Below are 26,926 nucleotides of genomic sequence, written 5' to 3' on the forward strand. Positions count from 1 at the left end.
ATCCAGTGGCCTCCGCTGGCTTCCACAGGCACCAGGCATGTCCAAGGGGCAGGTACATGCAGTCAAACACTTGTACATGTAATAAAGTATATTATAAGCATATTAGAAAGCATAATAAGACAAAAAATAAGTATAAAAATAAAAATACAGTTTTTTTTAAAAAAAAAAAAAAATACCCGAAATTTTCACATAACAGAAAAAAAAGAGACAAAGAAAAAAGTAACTTACTACCTCCTAATTCAGAGATAATCACAGACGTGGCCATGAGGAAAAGCCCCATAAATAAACAGATTGGTATCATTGCACTGTGGTAGGCTTTATAACTTTTTTGATTTCTCATTAATTCTGAGTGTTTTCTTGCCATTAAGTAGTCCTCAAAAGACACGACTCAGTGGCCATCGAATGTCGACACGAAACATGCCTGTGGTAGCGTTTTAGCTCCCTCCATCCGGCCGACCACATGTGGTTAACATGCCTTTCAGCCTTTCTTTCATCCCCGCCTTGCTCTGCTTGTGGGTAGCTGCGTCATGACGCGTGGCGGGAGCTTCAGACGGTGGCCCCGTTTGGGTTTGAGGAGGATGGTGGGAGAGACTCACCGCTGTGGTGTCACTGAGCCATCCGAAGGGATCCTCGAGCCTTAGCGTCACCACCCCACTTGCGATAAGCATGTTGCTTTCCCCATGCTTTTGCATCTTATTGAACACTAGCAGAATTTGGCCAGCACCTGCCCAGCATTCCTGAGGTCTCAAAGCGGGTATACCCTTAAAAAGACACACTGAAACCATATCAGCAAATTTCTTAGGATGTGCCCAGGATAACGTAAAACCACTCCAGCCCCAAACAGGTCAGTTTCAAAGGCTTTGCTGTCTGAGAGGACTTGTACATTTCTAGTCCACACTGGCTAATTTTCTGTAGTATCTTTGTATTTGGATCTGGGTATGTTGATGGCAGAGGGGCAGGCCGGTCTTTCATAGGTACCTAACACTGGCTTTAATTCCAATGTCTTTAGCTATCTCATTTATTCCAGACCCCATTCTCTCTCCTACCAAGCAAAGCTACGAGTTCCCCCTTTGATTTCCACCCTCAAGCTCTCTCATATGCCTAGGCCTGCTGGGTGCCTGGCCTGGTCCCTGATATCTGTTATGTGTAACCGATATCAAACTCTTAAGTTTAAAAAAGGGTACCTGTTCACATCTTTTATCTTCTTGATGGCCCTTCCACAGCAGCATTCCTCCTCATGATCCTGACATGCATGCCTCTGCTTGGAACACAAGTAGGACAAACACAGAGGCAGTTAGTAGGAGTGACACCCAGTAGCAGCAGAAACCTCCAGGGCACAGATCAACTTGGTCTGTGTGGCTCTCCCATGCACACACCCCTGCCCCCCATATTTGTTTCCTTTGAAGGAGACATGCCACCCATACCCCCTATTTACACAGTTCAGTTCCCTCCCCTGTGGAGGTTAAAGAAATCATTGGCAATCTGTGTGGAGGTTTAATGGGCGATGGTGAAGGTTACTGCTGTCAAGCGCAACACCATTCCCACCCAACTATAAAACAAAACACAAAAGAAAAAGGGCCGCTCGGTTTTTCACACTGTCTCCTCAAGAAAGTAAATCCTCGGAGCTGTCTTTAAACCTGTCAGAGCAAAGACGTTAGGAGGGTGTGGAAGAGATACAGCACAAAGAACACTCCTCGGGGTTAACGCACACAGGGAGAAAGCCATCATTAACCATGTGTTTTAATGGTGTGTATGAGGAAGGCCCTGTGAGTATCCAGTCCATTGCCTAGTGTCAGAGTGTCCTGGTGCAGGTATAAACCCGAGAAGTACATATACTGTGCCCTAAGCAATTAACGATAAACAGCCCCCTTGGAAAATGGGATCATTATCTCAAGGGAAAGAATAGCTCAGGTTTGATCCCATCCTCTTCATGGTGGCCCAGCCTCTGGGGACCTTGATCTGAAACTGGGAAAGGAAAGACTTTTCACCTACCTGCCACCCCATCCTGTGAGCTCTGTCGTATCCCAGTGAGGACCAACCCCACCAGAACACTGTGGCGCTTCTGTAGTCTCCCTTGTTTTTCTCTTCCCAGCTGCTTTCTGGACATCTGCTGCCCTCGGCCTATAGGGGTGCCATCCCACTCTTATTCACTAAACCCACACATATTCATGAGTGGAGGAGGCAGAGCACAGCAGCTAGCAACAGGTCCAGGTGCTAAGCTGTTTCAACCCTGGCTGCGTCTACTGCCGATTACCCTGGCTCCACCAAGTGGTTCCCTGACCCTGTTTTGCTTGCCTCTGAAATGAGATTAACATCTTGGGGCTATTGTGCTTTCCTGCCCAATACTGACACAGTCAGTGTGTATATTAATATATATTAATAATATATTATAATTAATTATATATTTATATATAAACACTTGTATAATTAATTATATTCTAATCAATATATAATTAATAATTATATATTTATAATACCTATTAATATTTACTATATATCTTAGACTCAGACTTTGGTCCTCCTTCCACTGTCCTCGTGACACTCCTTCACTTCCTGTCCATCCATTCATAGATACCCACTTTTGGCTGCTTCCCGTTATCTACTGTCAATTAACTGTGGGGTTTGCTGTTTGCTAGGATACCCATAATCCTCTTGACACACACACACACACACACACACACACACACACACATGTCTTACCCCAGCATCATTGAGGTTGGCCATAGAAGGGGCTCTGTTGACATGCCACCCCTCCAAGCCAGCACAGTTCAGAGCTCCTTGGAAGGACTGGACAGAGTACTGATGTAGAAGGCGGGCAGAAATACCTTCTCAGCAACGGTCCTATTCTACATAGAATGGTTTCCTGGCCGTGCTTCTCTTTGCCAGTTGGCGATGGCTTTCCACAGCTGGAGCCTGAAGCTGGGACCAGGTGGGATCACTTCTTTTCAGAGCTGTATGTTACTCAGGAACCCTGGTTCTCTATAGAGGTTTACTTTTTATCACCTAGAATATTAAGTATTCACAATTATTTCCATAGCCTCTACTTTGTGCTAGGCATGAGCCCAGTAAGAGAGAGGTGAGGTGTAAAATCTCTCCATGCTGTTCACTGGGCCATGATTTGGGCATAAGCCATACAGAGCCAGATTTGGACATGTTTTGTGACATTGACAGGCTAAGCAAAGGGAACTCAAAGTACCTTCTTCCCCTTGGCTAGGTTAGAAGAAACAGGGGAGAGAATAAATTCACACTGTGTGAAATGGTCATGCTATAGGTGGCCGTGTGGGGAAAGCCGAGAACAGAGCACAGGCCTCTTTGAAGACAGAATGTGCTTCCCCCAAGAGGATTGCTGCTCATCCTACCTATTGTAAAAGCAAACGTGACACCTGAAGATCGATAGCTTTATAGTCCCTACACAAACATATAAACAAACATAAAGGCTTCTACCATAAAGCGTTGTATTCTTGTTGGTGAACACTTGGGAATGCCAGAAGCTATAAGCAAAAAGATAATCATCTGCAATCTTAGCACTCAAAAATGAGTGTTTCCACTTTGTGTATTTTCTCCATTGGCACCACATACATGTGTATTAATCTTCACAGGATTTACAGTGAAATGTGTAGATAATTTTTATAGGTTTTTCTATTTCTACATAAATCACAGGTATTTCCCCTACCTTATTAAATATGTTTTCTTGATATGATTTTTAATGACAACCTAATATTTCATGCTACCAATGTACTCCAGTTTATTTTATCATCTCTGCCATGGGACTTTAGAATTTTATTTGTTCTTGCAGTCACAGATAGTGTGCAGTGTCTTAGAACAATGTACTTGTTAATTCAGCCATCATCTATGCGCGTCACAAGTGGAGACTTTGGTGCTGGGTTGGGATTTAGGGATAAAAGGAGATCCAGTGATTCTTTCAAAAGGTTAAAGACCACCCTTTTCTTGGAAAGTTATTAAACAAGCAGCCCAAAATGCTCTGTGGATATTACCTATAGAGGACACGCTGAGTTCCTCAACAGGAGAGGAAGACTTCTGAAGGAGGGTCTTTGAAGCGAAAGACAGCCGCCTATATTTCATCAATAATTGAGAAGAACATGCTTAGATATGCTATTTCGAGTTGTGTACTGCAGGCTATACCCTGCTTTGAGGGCTGAAAGTGTAGAGCCCGTGCTCCGTGAGGGTTGCAGACCAAGGCTAATGAAATTGGGCCACCACCCCAAGAAATCTTGTTCACTTTATTTGGAGAATAAGTGAAGCTGAGCAGGCCGATTCGTGGAAAGAATATTGAGTTCTAACCTCAAATAGAAAGTTAAGCTTTCACTTAGGATTATGGCCAAGGCATTGCTTGCAGCGTGCAAAGCATCAGCGGGAGATGCGTATACATTCCATAGAGCCATGACTTGAATGCAGGTAATAAGTTCTAACTTATTCCTCGCAAACCTAGGGGGTTCAGCCACAGCATTCGTCCACAGCATTGTGGTTTGTCACCACCTGACAACCCGAGCAAAAGCAAAGGGAGCCTCATTAGAATGTGTAATCAGGTCCAGCAGCCTAAGGGTGGACAGAAGCAGAGACTTGCTCCAGGGTCTCATGGAGACAATAGGGAGCTGCCAGCATCAGCAGTCTGAAAACAGCGAGGAGTTAGATACAGCAGCAGGCAAGATCACTTTCTTTAGCTCTGTATGTTACTCAGAAGTGGTGGATAGAAAATGTTCTGTGAACTCCCATTGCTCTCAGTTTCTGCTAACCGCTTGAGACTAGAAGGGGAAGGAATGGAATGCGACCACCATGATGGATGGGTTGAACCCCCACCCTTGACATTGACCTTCATGTGGACTTCCTGCTCAGCACGGCCTGACTTTCCTCAGATGGATCTGTAATCCCACGATGAGTGATTATCGGCTATTTCTTTCTGTTCAGTTCTGACCTCGTTCATTGTGTTACGAAATGACTCACAGGACTGTGCCATTCCATACAGGAAATAAGTAGGAAGATAATAAAGAAAACAAGTAGATACAGTGGTGGAGAGAATGAAAAATGGAAGGTGGGAAAAAAAAACAGAAAGACCCAACAGAAATTGCCTCTGTCTTACCACCCTCTGCCTTCCTCCAGCCCCTCTGAATCCACTCTGGCAGGCAGCAGAGCAGTGGTGGCTGATATCTCCTGGCCCCTTGCCAGCTTCAGCAAGATCTGTTTTCACCAAAGGTGTGACTGTGGCGACATCAGCATCCATCCTCCATGTATAAAGTTTTAAGAAGGGGCTAAGAAATCCAGGGCAAGAAGTCCAGCTGTCAGTCCACAAACAAAATCACCGCTGGGCTTCATGAAAAAAAAAAAAAAATACACAAGTGCAGCTTGAAGTAAATGCCTCTGCATTGCCCACCACCAAATGAAGTGTGTTCCAAGCCTACTTCCAGCCTCAAACTCTGTTGTGCTCAATAGAGACTCCCCTCCCCAGCCTTCTCCCAGGCTTGTCTGGGGTATGAGTTCACAGCCACTAGCTACAGGTTCATTTACCCTCTGTCCCAAACATCCTGAGAGACCAAAAGAGCTTAGAGCCAGATGGAGGACTTTCATCAAATCTTCAAGAAGCTGTAAGCCTCAGGCCAGTGGCTCTTAAGTTTCAGAACCTTAGCAAAGCATGTCATATGAATCCCCTGAAAGAGCCAGCAAAAGCTAGCTTCAGAAGGAAAGCTGTCCAGAGGAAAAGACAGCAGCATGCTTTATTGCTTAAAAAAAAAAAAAAAAAGCATGTCTGTTGAGGTCCTGGCCTGTCACTCTCTCTGGACAGAGGCCCCTGTGAGGGGGCCTTAGGAGACTTATGATCAGCCCCTTTGTCCAGGTGGACCATCTCCCACAATTCATAGTCATCTCTTAAAGTATTTCCTCAACTATGAACACTCCGTTGTTGTTTTGTTGTTGTTGTTGTTGTTGGTTTTTCAAATTTCTGTTTTGTCTTATTTCGTCTCCCACCCTATCCCCCAAATCCTCCATGCCTCAGCCCTTCCTGTCTCTGAAATTGCCCTTGTGCTGAGGTCCATGACCTGATAATTCAGCATCACGTCATTTCTATTATGTCAGCCTCTCTGGTGGATTACAGAGTGGCTTTTTCTGTCTGGACGCCTTCCAGACTGTTCCATGTATGCTGATGAGCTACTTATGTTCACGAGGCTCACAGAATCTAATTTGCACAGGCAATTCCTTACCATGCCAGCTTTCAGAATGATGATTTGAAACTATGAAACGGTCTGTGTGTACAAAATTTAAAACCTGATGTCCATGTAGCTCTCATTCCCCTGCCTCCCACACCATACAACCACATACTTGTCAGTCCTGAACCTTTTTCTGTGACAATATTTGAATTGGTCCCTTGCTAAAAGCAGAATTACCCTTGGCCTGCTAGCCTGAATAAATGGCTTTAATCAACAGGTCAAACTCAGCTAGGTGAACCATTCATTAAAAATTCTAAATAATTAGATTTTTTTATTGATAATTCAGCTTGCGCCATCTATCATGTCATCCTTTTGCTTGCATTGCAAATCCCACCTGTTTTTTAAAGCCTAGCTCAATACTTATTGCTTGGGGCCTCACCCTACACCATCATCCCAAATCAATGACCGACTTCCAGAATGTTCTCATGGTATTTTGTCACCATTCCAACCATTTTGACTAGGCCAGACACAACAGGCTGATTCCCTGTTTAAGGCATCAGTTCCTTAAAGCACCTGTGTATACCCCCTCTTTAGAACCAAGCACAGCCGTGAGCATGTAGAGGCTAGCACATCTGGAATACCTATTGGCTCATGATGGAACTGACATGGTCATTCCACAGCCTCAGACAGCACTATGTCTGTCTGACCTAGCTAGATGAGAGAAGCAATCCCTTCTCTCACTGTATTTTCTGCAGGTGGGTTAGAAAGATGTCATTACAGTTAACTTGAAGCCATCTATAGAAGGGCCGTGCCAACTGCGAAAGTCAGAATTGAGGTGGTAAAAATCACCCCATCCGAACATCTTATTTTCTGGATTTTTAACCCAGTCTATTTATTTATTTAATTGCTGTATGCATGTGAGTACTCCTGGGGCTGCTATCATTTTGTTTTTCTTGGTTTTGGTGATAGAAATGGAAATCAGGTTAGCAACATTTTCTCCCCTTTGCTACCCCTGAATTATACATGTGAACTTTGCTTTCCAGGGCAGTGGTTTTCAACTGCTAGAAAGCAGAGATCCAGAGAGCTATTTAAAACAGAGGGTGTGGGCCCCAGTGTTTAGTTTCTGTTTACATAGGTTCAGGCTAGGGCCTGAGAAACGACTTTGCTTTTTGGTTTTCTTGTTTGTTTGTTTGGGTTTGGGGGGCAGGAGGGTTCCTTTCAACTGGGAATTGAACATAGCATGCTAAGCAAGTGCTACCAGCCAGTCTGTAGTGCTACCTAATATTCAGCCAAGACCAGGCTAGGTAGATGCCACTCCGGGCCTCTTTTTATCACACTGTGTTTTGACATATTTTACATGCCTGGCTCACTTCTCCATTCTTACAATCTAGGAGAGCAGGAACCACTATTAATCATCTTTACACCTTATTGTCTAACTCAAAACCTGCCGTTATAATAGATTCCCAATAAATAACTGGGAAATAAAGAGTCCTGGAAGCTCAATAAATTCAATCAAATGAAACTGAGGGCTCCGAATGTCTCAACAATACACGTGTTCAGTCCAGAGGTTCAACTCTGCTGCTACGTAGCTCCAAGAAAGGAAACAGACAGTAAAGAATTATTAGAATCCGGTGCAAAAGAAGTCAACATCCATGGAGGTAATGCAAACCATTGGCATATCCACAACTGGCCTCACCGAAACATGTCCGTATAAGTCCGTGTGTCAAACATTGGAAGGCAGCAGACACAACCCAGTATCAAGACGGCAAGCAATGGCAGAGAGAATGTCCCCCACCCGCAGGACATGGCTCCCGGCTAAGGGGATAAGCATAGAGAGGAGAAGCTCTGATTCCCTGGGAGAGGGCGGATGGGGCAAGTCAGTGAATGGAGTCTGAGTATCTGGACTGCATCTTGGCACCATTACTTCCCAGGTGTGTGAACGTCAGCCTCTTATCTGATTTGTGCCTCAGTTTTTCATGTGAAGTGGAGATAATAATAATCACAGCACCTGTCATCCATCAAGCCCTCCGTGAGGGCAATTAGTAATACTGTCGTCCCCAGTATTTGTGTAACTTTATCAAGTTTTGCATCCTTCCCTTACCGTACAGCAGCAAGCCCAAATACTTAGTGCTTGGAACATTTCTCATGTATGACATCTACAAGAAGGCAGCAAGGAGAGAGATTTGGGTTTGGGAAGTGGGGCATTTAATGTTGGCTGAGCTTTCATGGTATTCCAGGCAGACAGGTTCAACTTTGATTCACTTTCATAATAATTAACTGTTTTCCTTTCCCGTCCATCAGATTGTGTCCCATCTATTCTCATGACCCAATTTACCATGATAAAGGTCAAAAAAAAAAAACCCTCTAAAATTTAATAATATCATTAGTAATGTAAACCCAGCAGGTGAAAATTATGATAGTGAGTGCATTGTAGCAGGGAAAAATAAGAAATGTCATACTGAGAAATGAACTGAGAAAATAGCATGCCAGGAACGCCATAATACGATTAATCTTTACCAGCAATAGAGTCAGTATCATGCAAGATAAATCAACCCGACTAATTCTGGCTGCACATACATACATTTTAAGAAAGCATTTCACTTTAGTTTCTTCTTTTCTGCTGCTCAGTTTTTACGAGGAAGGAGATTTTTCATGCCAGCGCCTTTTCAGACTGTGAAGTATATGGGCCCGCGTAAATCCAGCAGCGCAGGCTACACTTCTCACGCACGCGCCGGAGGGGAACGCACACCTATTTTCCAGAATGGGTGTGCTTCTCACCCATCGTGGCGTATCGTAAAGCTAAGTGAAATGCTACAGCTTAATTTAAAGATTGAGTGGAGTTGTTGGGATAAGAAGGTGTATTTTTTAAAAATCATTTTTAGTCAGCATGACTGTCAAAAAGCTACCCCCCCCCAAAAAAAAAAAAGTCATTTAATTGACTGGAGACCACCATTTAAGTATGTTATGAACCGTGATGGCCAGAATTAAGCTATGACCCAAGAGGCAGTGATGCTTATAGTATTTAATGAGAAATGTTTAGGGATGAAAATTATTCTTTTCTATCAAAGTGTGTGTTCTTTGTCGGATAGACTATTTCTGAGGCATGGATGAAGGACTGTTGTTTTTATTTATTTTTTTCTAAATGAGAACTGGTCAGCAAGACCCGCCCGGCCACATGGGCCATGATTTTCCAGATCATAGTGCCTGTGTTGTGATTTCCCATGCTCCCAGCAGCCAGCTCTGTCATACTCTGCTCCTTATGCAGAAGGATGTGGACAGGGCTGGCCTAGGTGGACCCAGTGGTGGGTACAAGCACCTTTTAATTTTTATCTAAATGGGTATGGTTTCTTTTGAATCAATCAGTGTCTGTCAATTTCTAACTAATTTTTTTTGGAAGTAGCAGCATTCAACAACATTTGGACTACATATAGTATTAGACATCTGGACCTCTTTGTTCAGCTTCCTTTGGTTGGAACTGACTGCGCTTCTACAGTATTTTCATTCTTCGGCTGTTTATTAAACATCCACCACAACAGCAGGCTTTGTGTTAGACAACAAGGTACAAAGGTGAAAAATGTGAGTTGGGAAATGGCCATGCCTCTAGTATATATAGAAAGAGGGTCATTTGTAAAATGTAAAGATCGTACTTCACAGTAATAGTGTTTTTATCTCTGTAGTGAAATTTCGCTTTTACTTTCTTTTAGTCTGCATTTCCTAAACTTTGTTCTATACCATTGTCATAAAGGGAATGCTAATTACTGTCATAAAGAGTAAAACTGAATGGAAAAAAACCTCTTCTGTCTTATGTTTTCAAAAAGGAAGGAAATAAAAGCTTGGTCCTCATAAGGTAATATTATTAAAAGCATTAATAATGGATACTACCTGAAAATTAACTTCACATCTGCCTAAAAAAGGAAAGAAATTTTTTACTTTTCAAAGATTGAAAGTGATGTCTCTTTTCTCTACTTTTTTTCTGTCTTTATTTTTTAATTAATTACAGTTTATTCACTTTGTATAAAAGAAGTGGAGAAAAGAGACATCCAAAGGGTGAGCCATGTACAAAATGGAAAATACTTGGATGGTCTCATGTTCCCTAGCCAAGAATTAACAATAGCACCTTGTACTAGTTAGTTTAAATTGTCAACTTAGAATCCTCTGAAGAGAGAGTCTTAATGAACAATTGTCTAGCGAGGTTGGCCTGTGGGAATGTCTATGGGAGATTACATTGACTATTCATTGATGTAAGGAGACCTAGCCCATTGTAGGCAGCACCTACAAAGGGATTCCTCAACAGTATCAGAGTGAAGGAGCTTAGCTGAGAGCAAGCAAGGCTTTCTGTTTCATTCCCTCTTTATTCTTTACTGTTAATATGATGTAGTTACATCATATTACATGCTCAACTTCTCCTTGGTGATGGACTTTAACTTGGACTTGCAAGCCAAATAAACCCTTTCTTCTCAAAAACAACAACAAAAAAAAAAAAAGAGAGAGAGAGAGAAAGAATGAATGAAAGTGGTTGCAGTGTGCTTTGCCACTGTCTTCTCTACCAGCTCCCCATCCACTTCATGTAGCTCACTGTGGCCGAGGAGGTCCTGCCCGAATTTCATAGGGGCTGGTCTGTGTCTCCTGTACAGTTTATTTATTTAATGTGGTATCACATTTTAGTGTGTTTCAACAAAAATCACTGAAGGGCCAGGGTTTCTTCTTTCCAGAAAAGAATGGTCATGGCTGTGCACACAGCGCTGTGCTCTGTACTAGACTAATGCTGAAGTGGAGAGAAGGGAGCAAAGTGCTGGTGGTCCTGTGCTTGAGGCTGCCACTGTATTCTGCTCCTTCCTGTACCAGAAAGCAGTGTGTGTTGGGTGGGGGAGGGCATAGGGAGAGTAGCAACCTGAAACTGATCTAGGAGGAGGCATTTGCAACCCAAATGCTTCCCATGGTCCTCTTCCATTTTTCCCAGCTGTCTTTCCAAGATCTCCAGTCTAACCTTTCCAAAGGGAATTGTTTTCTCTGCTTCTCTGTGACTTCTCATCCTGGGGTCATTCCCTGCTAACCACCAAGGCAAGCTTGAGAGTTAACTGGTTCCTCCATCCTCGGATTCCTGATTCCCACAGAGCATCTGCCCATTCTTCCTTCATAGCAGTTTCCATGCCCTCCTTTCCTCTCTTTGCCACCAGAGATTCTGTCGTAATGTATAGTGCTCAGAGTAAGACTGGGTCTAAACCATGGAACTCACTGCCTCTTCACTTGCCCAGCTAATCCTTCACATGGCCTTCCCCTGCTCTGTTAGAGTTCACTTTGACCTCAGCGTTCCTCTGACCACTGTCCACAGTGTATGGAGAGTACGTATGGCTGGCCTGCCCATTAGTGCCCTGCTCACTGCCTCACACACACTGCAGTTAGAAGGCTCACAGATGCGCTGAAAGTCCTTCACTACCAAACAACAGCAGGTTTTCAGTCATCTGAAACTGCACCCCTGCTGCCCTCCAGGTGGCCCCCTGCCTTGTGGCCCTTTTGCCCCAAGACTGCTATAATCACCATTTGCTGGGCATCCCTGAAGATCCTGCTGGCTCCCCTAGTCATCCAGTTCTGGCTGGCCACCCTCAGTGGTGGCCTCTCTCAGTGTTTCACTTCACTCAACATTCATATCACAGACAATTTTTCAGTGGAAAAAGATAGTAATGGGTGCCAGAAGGGCTTTCTAAAAAGGCAACAACACAGAGCACAGTGGTTCAGACTTGAAATGGGACAATGTTGGTTCAAGTTCCTAGTCTGCCTCCTACTAATCATGTCACCTTACTCAAAATCATCAGCACTTTTTTTTATGCCTGAATTTCTTCATCTGTGAGGTAGGAATGTAGACCCTGACCTCATATGTTGGGGGGGGGGGGGGGATGAATCAAGGTCTTGTTAGACTTCAACTCATGATCCTCTTTCCTCAGCTTTTCATAGGGTTTTAATGAGAATGAGATGGATTAATACTTATAGAGTCCTTATTCCGTATGTTTGCTGACTAAGTTGAAGTTAAGGTGGTCTTAAAATCATCAAGAAAACTGCTGTATGTGGATCTCTCTGATCCCTAAACTCCAGCCTTCCTCTACTACTTTAATTGTTCTCGCCTACTTTAATCACTGCTATGGGAAGTCTCAGACAGTAGAGCTCTGGAGCTGGCCTCAGACATAATGCCTGCATTATGGATCCACCCAACCCCACTGGGATGGAATGCCTCAGAAGATCAAGTATGGTCTCATTGTGATGAGTTGCTGCACCTTGGTTGAGGGAAGCAGCCAAGCTGTCTCCTTTCTAGCTACCTCTATGACACTGACACCTTTTGGGGGCCTCTTGGGCTTACCCTGGGCTAACCCAGTACATCAAAGGCTGCTAGAGAAGGATGCAAGTAAGAGAGAGCCCATGACCTTCAGGACTTGCAATGCCAAGGTCCAGAAACCAATGAAACTTCAGGATGCCTCCCCTCTTTCTTTTTCAATAGTTAGGCAAATGATTTATTGTTATTATTTTTTAGAATGTCATATGTGAATACTGTGTTTATATTATGTCCCTACTCCCTTTCTTTCCTTCAACTCTTCCTATAAGCCCTGCCCCTAATTCTGTTTTAAATTCATGGCACTCTATTCTTTAGTTATTATTGTTATATACATATACATGTATAAATACACTCTGCTGAATTCATTTAATATTGCTCACATTCATATCTGTTAGGGACGACCACTTAAGACTAGATAACCCATCAAGGAGTGATTCCCTAGAGAAGACCAATAAAGAGCTACAGGCAGTGAATGACTTTTGAGAGAGAGAAAATCAGTTTTTTTAATCTATTTTTATTCTCTGAAAATTCCATACAATGTATTTTGACCATATTCATTCCTTACTCCTCGCTCTTAACTCCTCCCATATCTATTCCTGCCTCCCTACACCCTCCCAACTTTATAGTTTCATTTTTGTTGGTTTTAATAAACTGAGTCCAGCTTATGCTTCCTATATACTCCTGAATATGGGCCCACTCACTGTAGCATGGTTGACCTGCCAGGTGATGATCCTTAAATACTGAATCTCATTCCAGAAGCCATCAACTGTCAGTTCTGTCTTCAGCTCGGGATTGAAGACCATGTGCCCCTCCATGCTAGAATGTTGGTTGGCTTGATATGCTATAGGCAGGTCTTTTTCAGGAAACAAGAGCAGTTCCAAGTTCATAAGAACACCAGTCTTGTCATTGAGGGCACTGTTCACTCCAGTCCTCTCCACCCTCTGGCTCTCAGTCTTTCTGCCCTCTCTTCCTTGATGGTGTTGGCTTCAGAATTTCTAAGCCACAAAAATTCCATACAATCGTGTTCACTCTTGGAGATGAATACATTCCTTGATGTCCTCAAACCATGGGAAATTGACATTTAATCACTTGTTCTTTCAGCGATCTTCTAGCCCTTCTGGTATTTTGCTTTTCCTCTCCTCCTCTCTTCCTTGCCTTCTCATTAGCATCAGAAACGCAACATGGAAAGTCATGTCAAAGCTTTCTTTCTACAAAGAGAAAGTTGAAACAGGGTATACTGCAGGTCAGTGTACCTGGCTAGTGACTGGATCCTTCAGGAAGCTGTGAAGGGTATGTCTCTACTTCCTCCCTCAATCACAGTCCTAATCCTATGAAGACTAGGTAAAGGTTAGTGGAGACTGTCATGTCATGTGTTATATTGCTTGTCCTACTTCCCACAGGTTCAAGTGAAATATAAGTAAGTAGATGATTAGCATCCTCAGTATTGTCCACAGAGCCTCTGACTTCATGAAGTGTGATGTTTATGAGTGGGGCATACAAGTAAACAACACATGGCCATAGGACAAGTAAAATAGAGCAAGGGCGAACCTTGCCTAGAGTTCTTCAAAATGAAATTTGCACGTCTTTGGGTTCTTTTCATTTCCTTTTAAATTATAAGGATGAAAGTATAACAAAGTTGCCACAGAAATTTTTAAAAATATTCACTATTCAAACACAACACAGCTAACATTTTTGCATACCTATTTTATAAAACTGAAGCAAAGGTCTAGCGCTGCATTTTTGCATGGATTCAGATTAAATGCCTATTCTGTAGTCTCTCAGTTCTATAAATAATAAAAGTGAATATTGACGTATTACAACACACTCAGAGATGTATAGTTTTCAAATTTGGTTCTTACCACAACCCTGGGGGATAGGCAGAGAGTATTATTCTTGTTTTGCATAAAAAGTTAAGGCTTAAAGCAATGCTCTGCTTGAAGCTATCCAGAGTACAGATCATGGTGACAGAATTAGAATTAGAACACAGCTCTATGCAACCAAGTGGGCTTGCTTGCTTAGATATGACAACTGCACTAAAAGTTTTGTTGGAGAAACAATAGAGATGAAAGCCAATTCCTCTCAACTGTTTAAGTGGCCAGTTGCCACATCAATGGCACAAAAATGGTTTCCAGATAATGAAATTTTGCAGGAAACAAGTTTCTTTGGGAGATATGGGACTTGTGCTTCATATACAAATGTTTAAGTTAGAAGTTGCAGGACAAGGAGAGAAGATCGCATCCTAAGAACCGCAGGAAATAGAAAAGTACCAAGCCATTCTAGCTTTCTTAGTGCTAGAATGTTCTGTCAATGCTACTGAGTGAGAAAAGTCATTAACAGTTTACCTCATTCTGAACTGCAACAATGACCAGCCTCACAAGCATGCCTACTAATGAGACCCACACCTGGTCAACATGTAGATAACAAAAGACTTGAATGTCCCATTCCAAATGGACCTCTGTATCACACTCCCTCAACCCAAGGGCCGGGGATCATCATAGAAGAGGTGATGGGAAAGTTATAAAAACCAAAGGCGGGAGGCATCTGCATCAAAACAGTATTGCCAGACCTTGACAGCACAGGAGCACACATGGACTCCCAGTGGCCGGGGCCACATGAACGAAACTTGAACAAGATCAAGACAGCCAAAATCACAGCATGGATGAGGGAAGGGTCAAGAAGTCCCACCCCTCTGAGAAACTATTGGCACCTAGTAGCTGTGGGGGATGGGGGCAAGACTCAGTTTCTTCGGGAATTATAAAATTTTTAGAAGTTTAAGTTCAGTTCTTTAAAATTACTATTACGAAGTACATGGTGAGATTACATGAATCGTAAAGGTATCAGTTGTACCCAGCATCCACATTTTAGATAAGTAGCTTCCTGTTATTGAGACTTGGAGATGTTCAGTAATCTCCTAAGTGTCAACAAGTTATTATAGAAAGGGCCAAGGTGCAAGCCCTTGTGGCCACCTCTCATTTTAAATTTGTTTGTTTGTTTGTTTTTGAGACAGGGTCTTGCTATTTAGTCCAGTCTGGCCTAGAGCTTGCTGTGTGGACCAGTCTGGCCTTAAACTCACAGAGATCTGCCTGCTGCTTCCTCCCAAGTGCTGGGATTAAAGGCATGTGCATGTTGCCCAGATCATTTGGAGTTTGAATCAGGTAGTGGTTGGTTCAATTGGACAAGCCCAGTGGTCAGTTGATAATGAGGATTGAAGGCTTAAAGACTCAGGCTTGCTCATGACTGAATCCATGAGAATGAAATGGAAGAACTTTGACAGAGGGAATGGAGAAGAAAAAAGTGGAGACTGAACTTTGGCAAGGGCCAAAATTAGGGAATCAAAGAAGGAAAATAGGGGCCATAGATCCGCAGAGGAAAAGCAAAAGCCAGTGAAGATGAAGTAGAAAATTAAAAGGATAAAGTCTGGGACCTTATATGTAATAAAAGCGAAGCAGGTGGCTTAGTGTCACTAGTGCCTAATACACCACGATAAAAAGATGAGAAAATAACTGCCAGGAAAGTGGCTGGAAACGCTTCAGGAGGTCTTTGCATGGGGTACCAGTGAGCAAGTTATGACTCGGGTAGTGAGGAAGTTATACAGTTGGTGGACACTGCAGGAAGTTGTGTGGGAGAAAACAATTAGAAATGAAGGCACAGAAGCAACTGGACTAATTAAAGGAAAGACTCAAGGAAAACAGTTTATGTTCTGGTTACTCCTTCTTTGTCTGAGGGGCCCAGTATACATGGAAGAGAATGAAAACAACAGAAATAAAAAGCGCAGTTGTACCTCTGCAAACTGTTCTATCCATCCTTCTGTTGATGGGTAGCTAGACTAATGCTGTAACTTAGCTGTGGTGCATGGTGTCTAAACAAATATAGATGTGTTGGTCTCTGTGGTGTAATAATTTAGACTCCTCTGGATACATTAAGAAGGGTTACAGTACAGCTAGCTCATATGGCTGTTCCATTTTTGGTCTTTTGAGCACCCTCAGTACTGATTTTTCTTACGGTTTCTACATTAGTTTACATTCCCACCAGCAGCATAAGAGGGTTTCTTTACCTGGTTGGTGGTTTTCAGCATTGGCCATTATAACTGTAAATTGGATTTGCATTTCTCTGATGGCTAAGGATCCTGAGCATTTTAATGTGACTTATTTCAAGTGTCTCTTTGTTTGCCCATTTGTTGATTGTATTATTTGGAATATTTTTTCCTTTGGGGTTTAATTTTTGAGTTCTTTATGTATTCTAGATAGTATCCAGCAAATCCCATTCTGTAATCAGATCCTTTACTTTGTTAATTTTTCCTTTGCAATGCAGACATTTTCTAATATTATGCATTCCTATCTGTTAATTCTTTTAATTTTGTCCTTAGTTGTTAGAATCCTTTTCATAATGTCCTTGACCTGTATCTGAAGTGTTTTTTTTTTTTCTGTTTTTCCTTTAACAATTTCAATTTTTTAGGGCTATGTTAAAGTCTTTGATCCATTTCCAATTTATTTTTGTATGGGGAAAAGATATGGTTCTAGTTTGATTCTTATCCTGTAAATATCCAGTCTTCCCAGCACTATTTGTAGAAGGGGATGTCTTTTCTCCAATATACATTTCTGACACGCTCGTCAAGAATTAGCTGGAAATATCTACGGGAGTTTTGTTCCAGGCCATCAATTCCACTTTATTGATTTCTCTGTCTGTTTTAATGCCAGTACCATTCTGTGGTTCTGCAGTAGAATTTGAAACCAAGAGTAGGCTCTAACATTCTCCTTTTTGCTCACAATTGCTTTGGCTGTTTGGGATACATTGTGCTTTCATATGAAAGTTGAGGTTGCTTTCTGTTTCTATGAATGGTGTTGGTTGGATTTTAATGGTGAATGAATTGAACCCATCAGTCATGGAGCAGAGCACTCACTGTTACTGTGTGACAATAGGACATCTGTCTATCTTCTAGTGTCTTCTGTAGTTTCTTTTCCTCGGTCTTTTAAATTTTCCATGGAATAAACTTCCTTGGGTTTATTCCTATGTGGTTTTTGAAACAATTATGATTTGGATTGTTTTCTCAGCATGTTTATCATAGGTATGCAGAAAAGCTACTAGTTTTGCATGGTGTGTGTGTGTGTGTGTGTGTGTGCGCGCGCGCGCGCAGGGGAGGGAGCCAACCTTGTTCCTGGCAGATGTGAAAAGGCGAGCTCTTTGTCCCAGAGAGTCACAGTTCTTGCTGCAAACACACCTGAGAAATGCACCCCCACCCCAGAGAAAAGCAGTATGAGGCCTTTGTTTCTTACATAAAAAGCTTGCACATCTCACTGTCTTTCAACTATTTTAACAAGATGCCAAAGAAACCTTGAGTTTAGGATTTCTGAAACTGAACACATCATCTGGCGGAGTTATATATTCCTCTAATTTCCTGTTTACTAGGCACCTAACTCATTCCCAACATTTATCTGTTTAATCCCACCCCATGAATCCTCCTTCTGTTGCACTCTGCATGTTATGAACTTGGGTTTGACTCTCTTTGTGAAGAGGTAGAAATGACCTCACTTTTACTGTAGGCTCCCACTCTGTGTCCCTACGTTGCCTTTCATTTGCCTCCAACCCAGTGTCCTAGAGTGCAGAGGTGTTTGTGTCAAACCCATTGCTGGTTAAGGCTTCCAGAGAACATCTGGACTCTTCAAGATCTTCCTGCTTCTGCCAACACGTCTCTTTCACAGACCTTTGTTAACAATTGGCTTGTTGTACCTCAGGTGTCATTTCTCTGTCACTTTGTGCTCATTTTCCCTAAAAGCATAGAGTTCTTTGGTACAGAGTAGGCATTTCATATATGTGTATGTGCTGTAGATTTTTTTTTTTTTTTTTTTTTTTTAGTGGTTGAAACTAGAAAGCTCAACAGCAAAAAGATTTTAGTTTGGGGAATTACCTAGTTCCTTGTTGTTACTGAATGTTTAATTTACTTTAACCTTTTTGACGGTGGAAGTTTATGGTTTTTTTTTCTTTTTAGAAACATCAGATCTATATGTTTAGCAACTAAGTAAAAGCTCTCATGACACTAAAAATATTGCCTGTGTTTACCTTATATTTTGTAGATGACCCCAAACTTACAGACTGCCGGTAATTGTGATTATCTTTTTCAATTAAGCAATATTAACATAAACACAGGTTAATCAGATCTCCCTTATTCTTCTCGGAAACCAATAACTCATGAGTCCCTAACACAAAACAGCCCCTTTCTAATAGGTGGAAAAAGGTAAAAACATGCCACATAAAATAACTGTCTGCCATCTCTATCCTATCTTTTAGTACTTAAATATATTCATCCTGACTTGAAGGATAGCATTAGCAAAACATGTGACAAGCGTGCTTATCTGTCTGAATAACTGTATGACCTTGAAATCTACTCATGGCAGGCTTAGGTGGAGGCTTAGAGAAGGTAACTCTTGAATGGCCACAAGTTTGTCTAGTTGACTAAATGACAGTGCAGACCTGAGTATCTAGTTATTAGACTTAGACACACTTCTGACCATAATGGAAATGGTCGTACTCACTTTTGGAAATTCTGCAGACAGATCCATGGGCGACAAGCACTTCTTGGAGCCCATTCCTGTCCCACTTTGCAGCGTAGTTTGCCATCCTTGTGGAAGGCTGAGAAAAACAGAAGCTGAAGAATTGGGTGCTACATGGGGAGGTGGGTTCACCCTCCAGCCACTGCCAGTGAACACAGACCACAACATCCAATAGCAAGGTATGTTTCCACGGGAGGGTGGCCCTGTCTTCCATCTTCGCTCATCCGCCCGTATAGCATTATCAGAACAAGTCACAGCTCTATCTGGGTTGTAGCCAGTAGCATTTGTTGGGGTCCTATTCAATGCCTCTGCTCCTTCGTGACTCCAGCTCTGGAGAAGGGGACAGGTACTGAAGAGTACCCGAGGGTGGCGTCCTCTGCTGCACATTCACCATTCCCTGCAAGCTCCTGACATGCTGGCTGCCCGCCACCACCTGCTTCCCTTGCTCAAACTGGATCCTCAACTGTGTGCTGGCCCCAGGACACCACTCAGTCTTAGCAATTAATGTTGTCTGCTAAGCTCTTGTGTGTAATTTCATTTGTCCTCAATCATTATCCAGGCTGTAAACATATCACCCTCTCTTCGAGGATATTATTTCCACTTAGCTCTGAGGTTCATTACTAGTGTTTTTTGATGATGTAACTGTCATCTTGGTTAATGTTCTTCCTTCTTCCTGGGAGACTTGCATAGAAACTCAGCCTGCATCTGCTCAGCATTCTTACCTTCCCAGGCATGGAAGTGCAGTGCATGTCCCTGTTTGTCTTTTGTGTGGACCATGTTCAGAACTCGGCAGACTCCCTGACGCCATTAACCCAGAGAGACGGAATGTATATATAGTCCTTCTCTGCTCCAGTTGAGAAAGCCTGATCTGAAAACGCCGTATGTTATTTTATCTCATAAGGAATTCCTTTTCTGTTTGCATCCCTGTTACTCTGCAAAATGTTCCATTCCTACATAAACCTTAAGGCTTGCTCTATTTTAAAGTTCATTGTGTTTCTGGACTGGTGTGATGACTCAGTGGTTAAGAGCACCTGCTGCTTTCTCACAGGATCTGAGTTCTCAATTACTTTTAAACCCAGCTCCAGGGTGTACACACACACACACACACACACACACACACACACACACACACATATACTTGTATTATATATTTATATGTATTTTGGCCTTTTTTGAAGAGTTTGTCCAGACCTCAGACCATCCTAAACCCTGTTCAAAAGGGGTCCTCTTTCTCTTCCATCTCCCTTCCCCCTTCTCTCTCTCTCTGAGGATTAACTTATAGCCTCACATACTAGACAAGCACCCTTGCTTTGATATGAATGCCCAGTGCTCACAGGCACATTTCTGCTCATTTGGTACCTTCTAGTCAACCAATACCTTCCCTCTGGCCTGTCATCACATCACTATGATTCCTTTCATTCTGTACCCTCCATTGCCTCTTACTCAGCCTTGACCACCCTGACAGTCTTCAGCAAGTAAGTTCGATCTTAAACTGAGCCTCCAAAACATTCAACAGATATCTCCAACCACAGTTTTGCGGGAAAAATTTCTTCATTCCTGACAATTTCTAAAGTAGTAAGGAGGTCATATGTTAAGTTCTATTTTGATTGGCACCTGCTGAGGTTGTCATATGTGAATGCCATTAGATGAGATTTGTATTCTTTGTATTCCCAGCATTCTCTCAACAATTTGTAATTTCTTACCATCTAATGTAAAAAGCGTGTCATTCACTCTTGTTCAATATGCTGGCTTTTCTGTAAGATCCATCTTTTTTCTTATTCATTAATAATATTTATACATATTTATCGAGTACAATATGATGATTTGATAAAAGAATGCAATGCATAATAATAAAATCAGAATAATAAGCTCTCCTGTCTCTTCAGTTGTTAATTATCTTTTAGTGTTATACATTTTCTATCATTTTCATTTCTCTCTGTCTCTCCTTCAACTCCCCCCATGTCCCCCGCTCCCTCTCAAATTCATGCCTTCATCTCCTTTAAGTATCATTGCAGACAGATATCCATATGAAATGTGACTACAGCCTGAAGAGTCTCTGTAGTATTGTCATATGTATTTGTGTTTGGAGATTACTACTTGGAAATGGGTAACCTATCGCAGGGCTTACCTCTAAAAAATATTGGTTCTTCCTCTCTGAGCAGCCATTAATCACCAGTGTCTCTGTATCTAGGAGTAGCACCTCGTGAGAGTTTCCCTCGTTCACATTGGCATGTAAACTGGTGTTGTCATTGTGCAGATCTTCCTTTAGGCTACCATACTGTTGTGATTATAAGTATAACTTCCCTGTCAAAAACAGAAGTATCTCATAGCAGACCTCTGGTCCTCTAGCTCTTATAATCCTTCCGCTCCCTTTCCACTGTGCTCCCCAAGACTCAGGTATAATGATTGTATTGGAGCTGTATTGATTAGGGCACCCCACAGTCATTTGCTGTCTGCATTTGGACCAGTTGTAGTTTTCATAATTATTTTTATATTGCTATTAAAAAGGAAGCCGGTTTCATGACGTATGAGTCACACGCTCACCTGTAAGTATAAAAATAAGTATCTAGAATACAGTTTGGAATTAACTGGTTTAGGATAATGGCAGCAGTAGGGTCTTCTTTAGGAACCATGGTTTCATCAGCTAAGGGTGGTTAGCTAGTTTTACAGTACCAGGTATGAATCTCCTCCTATTGAGCAGACCTTAAGTTCAGTTAGATTCCTATTGGTCACTCCTATTAGTGACCCATCAAGGTGCCACTATTGTATCTGTTGGAATATTGTGCTATGCTTGTCATTATTGTGTCTCCTAGGCTGTACAGCTGGGTAAAACTATTGATCATTTTTCTTCCTTGGCAGATTGCAAAGCACTTTCAGATATTATGAAAGCTAGTCCTGAGGGACAAAGCATCCAACTTAGTGCTAGTTCAATTCCTCTAAGTCCTGTGTCCAAAGCATGTGGTGTCTTCAGAAATATGGACATCTATCCAAGTTCTGAGAGACAACGAAGAGCAGTGGCAATAGCCTATATTATTTTATAAGTCTCTTTGACTTTTCTGACCAACAAATCCAAGCAGGGGGTTCCCATGTCTGGTACGAGGTGGGTGTTAGATAATATATATTGTTCCTGAGGGGAGCATTATCACCCCAAATGGTGTAACTCATATAAACATATGAGTTATATGTAAACATATCTTCCCCTGGCTTTTATAGCATCCTTGGTATTACATCTCCCTCCCCTTTCCTTTCTCTTCTTCTGTATCATGGTCCTCCCCTTCCCAGTTAAATTCTTTTTTCCCATTTCCCCCTTCATGCTTGTGCCCTACTGTACTGTCTAGAGCCCCTTCACCTCCCATGGGGTGTGCAGCTCATCGCCATCACATGCTCCCTGCCATTATGTGTTGCCTCACCACAGGCCCAAAGCAACAAGGCCGAGTGACCTTTGACTGAAACAATGAAACCATAAGCCAAAACACATTGTTCCTCCTTTTACGTTTGTTTCCCCATGTGTCTTAGCACAACATAATTCTGGTTTTGGTTTTGTCTTGTTTTTATGTTTTGATTTGTGGCCCTCACACACAGTCTATCTCAGGGAATTTTCAACACCGTGATGAGAATGCATGGTCTCCGATTCTTGAATGAAATGTTGTCACATGCCTTTTAGGCACATTTGTACTGTAGTGTGGCTCAAATCAGGTATGTTATAAATAAAAATGCCACACACAACAGATCTGGTATGAAGAGATTTATCGTACAGACTTTGGGGAGAAAGAGACAGAGACAGAGAGTGGATAAGAGAAGAGAAAGAGGGGGATGGTGCTCCCCCACAAGAAAGTCAGAGAGAGCAGGGAAAGGGAGAGAAACCAAGGCAGATAGATTATATCTGGAGCTCCTGGCCCAGGTGGTGACATAGGACATTGTCAGGTCCCTAAAGGCTCCTAAGGGCAGGCAAGTTGAATTGCCTACATGGCATAACAAGGTCTTTTGTTGTTTGCTTCCTGTCTGGATGACTGAGAAAATTTGGCACTGAAGATCTCCATCTCTTACTGTATGTAGTCTGTTCTTTACACCTTCAGCTATAAAGGCCCTGTGGTAGGTGTGTATATGTTTATAGTTGTTGTGTCATCTGCTGAGTTGTTTCATTAATATGTGATGACTTTTTTTTGTCTGTCTTTGCACTTTTTATTTAAATTCTTCTCTATCTGGTGTGAGTATCATAGTCCCACTGTGCTTTTGGTTTCCATTCGTGTGCCACGTATTTTGCGAACCTTTCACGCTGAGTCTACAGCCAGTGGCATGAGAATTTTTTCTGATGTTTTTGTTTGGGGGCAGCATGTAGTTATATCTTGATATTTGGTTTTATTTTGTTATAGTTGTTTGATCTATTTGGTCAATCTGTGCATTTTGATGGGTGAATTTAATCCATTTACACTCAGTGTTGTTGAATATAAATTATCAACGCCCTCTCTCGTTTTGTTAATTGCTTCCTGCTTGTTGTGTATATTCTTTGTTTGGGGTTCCTGCTTATTACTTACCTTTGTAGTTTGGTAGCTTTTTTTGGCATGCTAATGTTTAGATCCCTTTCCCTTTTATGTAACTATTCTTCAACTGAGTTTCATGTGCCTGTGTGTTTTCATGAAGGTAGCTGTCATCTTTTTGTTTCTAGTATTCCCATAAGCATATCCTAGTGATAAGTTCTGTACTTTCCCTAAAAGATTATTGGATGCAGTAATCTTGGCTGGCAGAGGTCTTTGAGGGGGTATTCTATTGTTTCCTTTTTCTTTCAGGACTTCAGTTATTTCATCCATTGTTTATAGCCTGTAAGGTTTCTGCTAAGAAACCTGTTGTAAATCTAATGGTGACTTCCTTATATGTGACATGAGCTTTGTGCTCACTTCTTTTGCTATCTTTATCAGTTTTGTAAGTTTACCATCTTGTCTATAATGTTTTGGTGAAGTATTTTTTGTTGTTGTTTGTTTGTTTTGTCAACTCCAGTTAGCTCCATTAAGTTTCTTATAGCTGAATATCTGTACCTCTGAGAATTCAAGAATATTTCTGCTATTATTTCATGAAGTAGGCCTCCAATGTTCTTTTCCTTCTGGAGTTTCTACTTTACTCTTTCTTTGTGTCACCTGTCTTGCACCTTATGAAATTTCCTTAGCATAATTATTTTATATTCTTTTCATAGATTTTCTTCAAATTGGGATCTATTTCAGGAGAATTCCCGTGTTCCTTTGGAGGCAGTGTGCTGCTTTTTCTGTTTTATATATCCCTATACCAATGCCTGTGCATCTTGTGAAAGAACTGCCTCTTCTAATTTTATGGAGTAGTTTATATATAAAAGTATTTTTTTATTTACATGGGATGTATGGTGCCAGCTGGGTAGGTCTTTTGGCTTTATTATGGGTGTTCTCAAATGTGTAATCTGTGTGTGATTTGTTTGGCGATGGTGATGTTAGCAACATCTATTGGATCTCAGTGATCTAAACTACAGTGATTCATGAAAATAGTTATAGGACTTTGCATTTCGTATAGGTTTCTAAAGTTGTGTTCCTTGGGCATCACAGTGTAGAACACTTATGACACTGGGACCTGTTATGGCGGCTGCCACAGTCTTGGTGATACGAGATGTAGAGGGAACTGTCCTAGATCCTAAAATATGTACAATCAAGACCAGGGATGTAAGCAAAAAAAGTCCCTGAGCCATATAATATGAAGGAGTCCCTCGTTAGGCCCTTTAAGATAAATACAGGAGATTCCTCGGCCTAAGAAAACAGCTCTCACAGTTTGAGTCAGTGGATGGAAAAGGACCTTCTCTGTTTCCCATAGGACGAGCACAGGGATGCTGGGGTACATGCCGCTGGTAACTCCAGCTTGATGGTGTAATCCTCAGTTGTTCTTGGGCTTGTAGTACTGCATCTGCTCCTCTGCAGCCGTAGAACTTGGATGGTCTTCTGTCCCAAGAGACAAGTGGAGATGATGCCAAGGCTCTGTCCTCCGTATCTATGGCTGACATCTATGGTGATTATGGTGTGGTTCAGCCAGGCTTACCACACAACTTTAATCCAAGAGCTTTTTGTACACAGGATTTAATAAGGTTAGCCCTACGTCAAGAATCAGAGCAAGAAACCAACTGACAAGAGATTAAAGAGTAGGAGAGACTTTTGAGTTGAAGGGTATTTAAAACAGCACATATAAGAAGAGGCAGTTTTTACCAGGAAAGTAATAGAGAGACAGGTTGTAGAGAGAGAACTCAGTGAAGACTGAATGAGCCAGAGAATGAGAAGGAGCCAGGTGAGAGAAGATTGCTGGAGTTAGTTTGAGGCCAAGGCGAACAAGTCAGGGGCCGAGAGAGAAACCAGATTGAGAAACTCAGCTAGAAGAGGAGTTTGGGCCAGAACAGCTGAGTTGAGCCAGCCAGCTATGAGCTCAGTAAGAACATGGGTGAGCTTATTTAAGAGGCTGAAAACTATCTAGGTTAGATTGTACCAAGGCTAGAAGCTTTAAGCCTCCAAGACAACAACTGTAATAGGCAAATAAAAGTTACTTTTACAGCTTGGACTCTGGACTTTGGGAGGGTCTGTGTGAGTTCCTTCCTTGCGGCAGCCAGACAGCTCACAGTCTGATCTTAAACCCTTCTTAGGACCAAAGAATTCTGAAGTTGCCCCACTTTTACAATGGGGGTTGTTGATAATTTGCGGCTTACCTTTTCCTTACAATATAGAGTGTCCCTGCCTCCCAGCCAGTGACCTGGTGTTAAAGCTGCAGTTTGCTCCATTCTCTAGGGTGCCATTCTGACTCTGCATTTTATTTAGGGGTCCAACAGTCTTCCTTGCTGATTCCCACCATTCTCGTTCAACTACTCGCCTCAAGATACAATTTTCACTTTGCTGCTCTGGTACTTACCCATAGCAAGGCTGAGCACTAGGGTGCATTTGTTCAACTATGTTGGATCTCCCTCAAGGGGAGAGAGCTGTCTTGTCAGTTAGCATCTTCCTTCCAACAAGACTCAACTTCTCTATAGTGATTATACATCCTTGCAAGCTATTGAATTTCTATTATATCACTTTCTATTTCAAGTTATAACTCAATAATGGGAAGATATGAGTTAAATCTTCAACTTTTAGAAGACCATAAAAATAATTCCATGTGTGTATAGCTCTTGTTCAATTCCTCATTGCTTAAAAAACAAACAAAACAAATAAAATCTCCTAGGTTTGCCTTACCTTTCCCCACTTCTTGTGCACAAGAGTCCCTTTCTACTCAGCTTAAATACTACTCCACCTACATCTCTGCCTCAGTTTCTCAGCACATCCTTCTGTCTGTGTTCACTCAGTTATTCACATAGTCAGCCTTGTGGAAGCTTTGACACATCCCCCGAATTTTCAGGTTTAGAATAAAGCATATTACCATGGCGACATTCAAACACAGCCTTTGTGAACAGATGTGTTGGTTTTGTTCTAGTTAGCAAAAATCCGAGGTAGTTTTGTCAAATTTGCTATTCTTAAAGAGTGTCTTGGTTGTATGGGAACAAAGTTAGGAGCCTGTTATTGAACAAATAATTTTAAGATTGTATCTGCATGTCTAAGAGGAAACAATGGCCTGTTTTGTAGAGTTTAAGAAATGGGTGGGGGCTTGTTTATCACAGTGCACACGGAGTCTATGTAAACAACTACATGGCTTTTGTGTTTGAACTTGATAGGAAATCAACGTGCTGACGGTTGCCTTGGTTAACCAAGACCGAGAGAACAACACGGAGAAAAGAAGCCAAGGCTTAAAATCCGAGAAGGAGGCCCTGCTCATAGGTAAGCGAAGTCTCTTCTCACCGTTTGTCTGTAGAAATCATCCCCAGAGAACCAACCTGGCCAACAGTTCAGTAACTCACTTCAACGGTG

At 42.0% G+C, this 26,926-nt stretch overlaps 1 protein-coding gene across 6 annotated transcripts in view; it reads left to right on the plus strand.

Moving 5' to 3' along the window:
- Nucleotides 1-26,926, plus strand: part of Enox1 (ecto-NOX disulfide-thiol exchanger 1) — a 557,275-nt gene that overhangs the window by 504,026 nt on the left and 26,323 nt on the right. For all 6 annotated transcript variants that reach the window (XM_055609746.1, XM_055609749.1, XM_055609750.1 and 3 more), the window contains one exon: nt 26,734-26,836. In XM_055609746.1, the coding sequence (XP_055465721.1) occupies nt 26,734-26,836 (103 nt within the window). The remainder of the gene's footprint in view (nt 1-26,733; nt 26,837-26,926) is intronic.

This window comes from Psammomys obesus, unplaced genomic scaffold (genome assembly GCF_907164565.1).
Source record: "Psammomys obesus unplaced genomic scaffold, mPsaObe1.curated_primary_1811, whole genome shotgun sequence".
In the NCBI taxonomy this organism is placed as follows: Eukaryota; Metazoa; Chordata; class Mammalia; order Rodentia; family Muridae; genus Psammomys; species Psammomys obesus.